Here is a 7,561-nt window from a genome sequence, read left to right on the forward strand (position 1 = left end):
CCCCCGCTGTCGTTTCAGCGTCAACGAACCGGGCAACATGTCTTTCGTGAAGGAGACGGTGGATAAACTACTGAAGGGGTACGACATCCGACTGAGACCGGACTTTGGAGGTATGCAACGCTTTTCTCCCGGCTCCCCCCCCCTCCCCCCATTTATTTGTCGTTGATTTTGGCGCCATTCGTTTGTGTTGCGGTCAGGTACAGGGCGGTGGTCTTCGGCTCAATTCAATGAAAACGTGAGCCGAAATAGGACAACAGGACAACTAAAAATTCTTTTGGACTTTACCAACTGATCCAGATCCGGACAAAGGCTCCGGATTTTAACACCAGACCTCCTCTTGTTGTTTCGAAGCCAGCTTGCATTTTTGGAACCAGAGTCTGTGCAGTATTGATGTGCTGCTCGAAGCCACGCCCACGTCCCTATGTTGCGCAATCGCTTACTTTTTGGCACAAAATAACGAATAAAAAACAGGGCAAAGTTTGGGACCCATTACGGAGTCCAGATCTAGACCAAACTACCACTGTTTGAGGAATTTTACCGTAAATGCTAGCAAAGCCAGGGGGGGGCGGGGACTTTGTTCAGTTCTGGGTCTACCGCTTTGGGGGACCCGTTTACCGTAAAGGGCTAGAAAAGGCGAGAAAACAAGCACGTTTACGAACCGGTCCGGGTGCAGCCGCTCATTCGGGTTCTGAACTGCGGTCTGCACGGGTTGAGCGCCCTAACATGCAACTTCCCCCCTCCTCCAGGCCCCCCGGTCGCAGTCGGGATGAGCATCGACGTGGCCAGCATAGACATGGTGTCCGAAGTCAACATGGTGAGTGGATTTAAACGTGTTTGGTTTCTTGCTTTTGCTGCAGTCTTTTCTTTTTTTTCTCTCCCTCTACACGATCACATGATGTCCATATTGGGGGGGTTGGGGGGGGGTTATGTGCATCTTTATCTCATGTTGCCAGCACTTTGCCTGGCTGCAGAGAGACAGAGAGAGACGAGCGGGCCGATCCTTCAGAGGCCAGATTAAAGCTGCCGCCGCTGCTTTCATGATCGATAGCTCCTCATTCAGATCTTTCTCTTTTTTTTTTTGTTTTTTTCACCCGCGGGAGGATTTACCGCTCCCTCCATTGTTAACCCCGGCCCTTCGCAGTAGCACCGACAAGTCCCCCCACCCCTCCTCTCCCTCCCGTAGGGCCCCTCCGAGCAGACGGCTGTCGTAGATCTGATTGGGTTTGCTAATTCACGAGCTAAACGCTCCCTCCTCCTCCTCTCCCACCACGTCGACACGTGCGCGAGTGACTTCGGGCTGTCGTAGCTTAAAATATCAGCTGATGATGACCCAAATTGCGGTGGGAAATTACGTGCTCGTGGCTACGTTTTTCCTGTCCTTCGCAACAAAAAAAAAAACAATTAGACAAGGGCTTTTTAAAACCATGACTCTCCGGTTCCATGCCGCTCGAATCACGTCAGGTCCACGGTCCGGCTCGAGCTCCATTTCCAGAACCAGAACGTCCTCCTTTATCTGGTGGGCGGCGGAGTGTTTACGTGTGTGGGCGGGCGGCGATCAATACTAATGACTCAATGATCACTTCAGCAGGTGACTCCCGGCTTTAGCTATCGATTGTCCAACTTCGCCGTGCAGTTCTCCTCATGGACGCTCCTTGCATGCACAGCGCCACCCCCAATTCCCTCCCTCCCAAAAATAAAAGCTGTAAATAAAACCAGAATCCCAGCGGAACACGGTAAACGGCACGAAACGTCGAAACTAAGAAGTAGGAAAAGGCTCAGTTTGAATTCGATCAGTCTGGTATCCCGTCTCCTTTCAAAACTCCTGGGAGCTGAGGACAGCAGCTGCTGGAGGTTTCGGAGGTGGACGTCGTCCCATTCGTGCCCCACGTAGGGTTCTAGCTGTTCAACGGGCCTCGGACGTCTCTGCTGGAAGGTTTATCCCATTAAGCATCAGCTGGCGAGGGGTCTGGACTGCAGGCCGGTCAGCTCAGCTCCCGAACTCTTCTAACGGGAAAACTAATTCATCATGTGGGTTTTATTATAGGCAACAAAAGACCTGGTTGCAGATTATGAAGTACTTCTAGAAGCGTACCTATCAACCGGACGGTGACCGGAATCGTCCGATTTTTCAGCCGGACTGGCGCGAAACCCAACCGTCAGATCTCGCCTGCGCCTGCGAACCCACCGTAGCTCAGTCCAGTCAGTCCTCGCTCGGCTTCGGTCGTGAAACTACAGCAACACGGGGTTGCCGACTTGTTTATCGATTTCTTCCAAAGATGGAGCAGAAGAAAAAAAAACCCACAAGATAAAACCGAGCCGACCAATTAAACGCACGATGGATGAGCTCAACAATGTTTGCCAGTTTCAAAAAACATGCCAACTTTTACTAATTTCACTTATCTTTATGGCTACTTATTCGACATTTAGAACTGTAGATGGGGATTGTTTACCTGGCTAAAATGCTCTCCGTGAGCGTTAGCATTTCAGCCACGAACATCTAAAGTAGGCGTTGGCGGCTGGAGCGGCTGGTTGTCGGGCATATCATTGGGATGGTTTTGTGGTTTGTGGATTTAATGCAAAAATGAGAATCTTTGGCTGAGAGGTAATTTGGTTATACAAAGTACTCCAACAAAATAATAAAGGAACTTTCATTGTTTTAATGTGGCATCGAGTCCCAAAGTCAGAGGCTTTTAAGGGGCAGATTCCAAGGCCGATCTTTGAAAGGATCAGGGCAAGCTGCAGTGGATTTATGATGCTATCTGTTTGGTTTTAGTCCATATATATATAGATAGATAGATATATATAGATATAGATAAAATGTATTAAATTTGGAAAAAGAAAAAAAAACAAAAAAACAAAACAGTGATCGTCTTTAGCTTAGGGGTTCAGCCCTAGAGCCTGATCGATATATGTGCTGGTATTTTTTTTTAAAGCTTATTATGAATCCAGTTTCTCCCTAAAAGCTTCAGTTTCTACTCACCCAGCTGAATAAACGAAGCTCTGCAAGATAAAAAATAAAGTCTTAACATTTTTCCTGGCAAATACGACTTTATTTTTTGAGAAAAGTGAAATATTCGGGTCAATTTTCTTCAAAGTTTACTGGTAGTGCGCTAAAAAAAGAGCCCTTGTTGATAAACATATAGACAAAAAGATCAAGAGCTGAAAGTGTGGCTGGTACCGATTATTTAAGACGGCAGAAATTGGCCCAATTCATCAGCCGACCAATCAATCGGTTCAGTTCTGTGACGGTCTCATTTGGAAATTTGAAAGAAGCTAAGATAAAACCAGATCTGACATCAACATGCAATATGATTTTTTTTTTTTTTTTTTTTTAAATGCTAATTTTAGCTTCTCCTTCGTTGACGGTGTCGGGGTGACGAACGTTCACTCAGTCGTGTCGAAACTGATCCCACGTAAAGTTGAAAATTGTAATTAAGAATGTCTGCGGGAGCATCAAAGCACCCCCATTGCTCCGTTTCTGTCAGAAATATATCAAAATGCGCCCAATCAGAAAACAGTTCGGTGCCTCTTTTGGTAGGCGTCGATAAAATTAACAAAAAAAAAAAGAATGGCAAAAACATTCTTTTCTTGGAAGGAAAGCGTCTTTTTTACCTTCCTAAAACAAACGCCCGTAGAAGCACGGATCTTTCTTGACCAGAAGCTTTGTCGTTCTCCAGTTCAGGAGCGTTTTCGCGCAGTGACCTGTCCGTTTGAGGCTTACTTTCCAGTCTGCGTCCGCCTCTCGTTAAAAGTGCTGATCTTGGTCGCCTTTACAGACGTTTTGTCCCGACTTAGTGGGGTTTTCTACATTAAAGTTGATGGAATTCCATCAGATAGTTTCTAGTTTGTCCCACTCTTGGTTGTGTTGATTCAGATTTAAAGATTTGGAGCTTTTTTAAAAAAATTTTAAAGCCACTGGGATACATGCTAACAGCTCTGTTTTGCTAACAGGAAGTGGCCCCGGCCAAGCAGGCAGACGAAGGGGAGCTGATCAAACGGGCGAGTCGAGATCACACTTCAAAAAAAAAAAAAAAAAAAAAAATCTGCTGACGAATGCGGCCCGCGTCTCACTACCGCCGTTTCTGGCCGTTTGTCCGGCGTCGGAGCCGAAACCAGGCCGCTCGAGCTGTTTGGCGCTTTCGTCGCCTGACGTTCGACGGACGGTTTACAACCCGGCGTCGGGGACGGTCGGTGGCTCCGTGTCGACCCCTTGATTGTCGGAAAAAACGATAAAAAAAAGAGAAAAGCTTGATTGGGTTCTCGTTCCGTTTTGCTCTGTGAAAAAAAACGACCGCTTTCCAAAAGGCTGTTAATTCAGCATCCTGGTGAAATAATCTGAACACGTAATTAGGAACCCTGCTCCAAAAAAACCCCAAAAAATAAAAATTCACAGAGGAGAGAGCTGCTGAGACGAGGTTGTTGGACGAGGAAGCAATTTACAAACGAAGGAAAGAAACAGAAGAAAAAATGGAAGGACACTAAGTTTAGTCAAAAGGGGTTACAGGTTAAGGGGAAATAAGTTGCAAACCGACAATATTTTTACTTAAATTTCAAATAATTGCATGTTTATGGGCAAATATATCATGAAAGTGCACTTCTCAAGCAGATCTGAGGTCAGATTTATGTGTTTTAGAGAAAATAAAACCTGTTGGTCTTTCAGACAAATATCCAGGTGGATTAGTGCTCCATGATTAAAAAAACGCTACAGTTAGCATTCGCGTCAGCCGCTATAAAAAGGTCGATATTTGGCAAGCAGTTGGAAAACGGTCCTGCAACAATCCGAGTTTTTGAAATACGCTTAAAAAAAAAACTTTCTGCACAGAATTGACGTCTGGAACCCACCGAAAGGCGTGGACCGAGGCAAATGTCCCATCGTTCCGGTGTCAGACTTTGTCCGCACGATGCCCCCAGCGCGGCGTCGCTATGGAACCGTGATCCTCTGCTGACGGTTGGCTTCCCGGTCGAAAACTAAGACAACAGGAGAACGAACGCTTGAAAGATTCATGAAGCCGAAACACGAGCGAGATCAAAGATGTCGGCGGGGAAAGAGAGGCAGCTAATAGAAACATCCCAGAAAGCTGCGAGTCTGGCATCTGGCTCCTTCCCCACCTGGCAGGGGCAGGTCGGCGGCGCCAGCCTCTGCCGCTCAGACGCGGCGGCGGATCGCGAAGCTTCTGCGCCGGCAGATGCTGAAACGTCTGAGAAAGGCCCTTTAATTACCTCGGAGGTTTTGTTGTGGTGCGCTGGGAAGGAGGGGGGGGCTTGCACGGCGAGAGGCACACACTAGGACAAGATCAGAGCGAGAAATAAATAGATTGTGTGTGTGTGAGAGGAAAAGGCTTGGGAACAAGTTGTACACTTTAGAGTGAATCATTTGAAAACGTGTCACTTTTTTCGCCTTCAGTTTTGCCGCTGGAACCGGTGGAGGGAAGCTCTCGCCGTTTAATTTCGACGCGTCCACGCGAGGTCGGAAAGCCGAAATCGAACCAGCTTCCGTTCACGTGGTTCAGGACCGCCGCGCGCCGGAGCGTTTCTCGATCTCGGCGGCGCGACGGAGGTAGAGCACAGAAAATAGACACGGTGTGCGCGGGGGAAACGTAGTCACAGTAACAGCCTGAGCGAGCCAGTCATCTGTACGCCCACGGCTGCGTGTGGGCGTCAAAAAGAAGAAAGACAAAAAAAAAAGAAAAAAAAAGTGTCATTGTGGAGAGGTGAAAAGATGTCCATCTTTCTAGCTCCAAATGTTCCTGCTCTCTGGTTTTGCTGTCTTGATTTTCTCCCCGGTGTTCCAAAACCCCGATGATTCGACCAGTTACGTCCCGACGCTGGTTCATGTATGTCGCGTCCGAAGCGGCTACGACTCGGTCCGTTTTACAGACCCTGAGCTGAGCCGTGGCGTCGTAGCAGCCAAGGGTCGTCGTCAACAGGCTTCTTGAAACGACGTGGCCTCGGTTTGAAACTCTGCCGTTAGGGCGGCGGGAGACATCAGCGGCAAACGGACCGGACTTACACAGCGACGTTCCAGCCAACCAGGCCTCTCGAATTGCTTCACAACCCAATCTGTGCCCTCGTTGACCCATCCACACACATCTCTGCAAAACTAACCTGAATAAATCAATCTACAGAGACTAATCAGGGCTTTAAACTCCATCCATACACCAATGGGGCACATAAGAGGCGATGGAGGGGTTCAGTGTCTTCCACCTGTGGTTCTCCAGGGAGTTTGCTTGGGTTTTCTCCGGACACTCCGGTTTCCTCCCGCTGTCTAAAAAACACGCGTGTTAGGGTGCCTTCAGGGCCCAGGCCTGCCTTAAAAACGGGAGATCTGTGACCTCGATGGTTAAATAAGGGGTAATAAAATAACAACTTACGACATGGGAAGATTGTATCTCCATAGCAAGCCTGCAAGGAGAGGATTGTTCACCGAAACCTACCGACGCGGCGAAAGGTTCACAAAACGGTTCAAGCCGGGACTCAGCTGCCTTCCGGACCGAGGTGACACGGAGGAGGGTTGAACCCAACCTGCTGTCGGGTAGGGGAGGGGTACTAATGGAGCCGTTACCGTCAGCATGCAGAAAAAAGGCGAGCCGGCATGTCGAAAGCCCTTCAGATAATGTCTGACGCAGCCGGTATTTATTGGAGGATTCATCAAAGACGCATTTAAGATGATCTAAAAAAATTGATCAGAGTCGATAAACGGAAGGTACGCAGAAGAGACCGTTGGAGGGGTACAGGAAGTCACCGAGGGGGTTCCCGGAGCGCCGCGGTGATATTCTGCCTTAAGGCCGTTCCCGAAGGAGAGCGCCGAGCGACTCGAGCAGCTTTACTCGACACGGGAGTACGCCGGGATCGCATATCCGCGTTTCTGTGGTCAGCGTCGAAATGGGCAACACAAAACTCGCAAGAGCCATCCATAATTCACGAAGCGCCGCTCCGAGACGTGTCAGACCTGTTGGCTGCTTCGTGTCTTCCTCGCCTCGTCGGCGCCGCCGCTCTCCGGTTCCGGTTCTTCTGGGAGGCAAACGGTGGAACTGCTGTTCGCGCCCCGGACGTCGCAGTCGGCGCTCGCAGAAGGCGAGGGATTAAAGCTCAATGTAGGTTCAGTTCGCAGCCGAGACCTGTCTTATCTGAACTCTCACACACCCTGAAAGGAAATCCTCGTCCCCTCCGGGTTGATTGAATAATCGAGGCTCGCTGAAAGTCGCTCCCCGTGGTCACTGTTGTCCTCGTGGCTGCAAACATACGCTAACGGAACAACAACAGCGGGGAAAGCTGAGGGCAACGGGAGGAGAACAAGTTGTCAATAATTCATGCTGCACAGTCCCAGTTCATTGAGAACCGGAGCTTCTCGGGGAAGATTCACAGTTTCTGGTGCAGGTAGCGCACGCTCTGCGCCCGGCCTCATCTGGAATTCATTTTGATTGTCTCCATGCAAGATTGATGAGGCGGCGTGTTTACACAGGCCGGGCGCGGTTGGTTTCATTATCACGGGAAGCACTCGCCGAGATGCCCACCTGCTGATACCCCCGAGCAGGCGACGGGGTGTATTCGGGGTGGGGGG

General features: G+C 49.2%; 1 protein-coding gene across 4 annotated transcripts in view; it reads left to right on the top strand.

Annotated features, from left to right (window-relative positions):
• LOC108249474 (gamma-aminobutyric acid receptor subunit beta-3) overlaps positions 1–7,561 on the top strand; it is a 64,260-nt gene that overhangs the window by 24,730 nt on the left and 31,969 nt on the right. For all 4 annotated transcript variants that reach the window (XM_017438879.3, XM_017438880.3, XM_017438881.3 and 1 more), the window contains 2 exons: positions 19–110; positions 747–814. In XM_017438879.3, the coding sequence (XP_017294368.1) occupies positions 19–110; positions 747–814 (160 nt within the window). The remainder of the gene's footprint in view (positions 1–18; positions 111–746; positions 815–7,561) is intronic.

The sequence above is a fragment of the Kryptolebias marmoratus genome, linkage group LG23, assembly GCF_001649575.2.
Source record: "Kryptolebias marmoratus isolate JLee-2015 linkage group LG23, ASM164957v2, whole genome shotgun sequence".
Classification (NCBI taxonomy): Eukaryota; Metazoa; Chordata; class Actinopteri; order Cyprinodontiformes; family Rivulidae; genus Kryptolebias; species Kryptolebias marmoratus.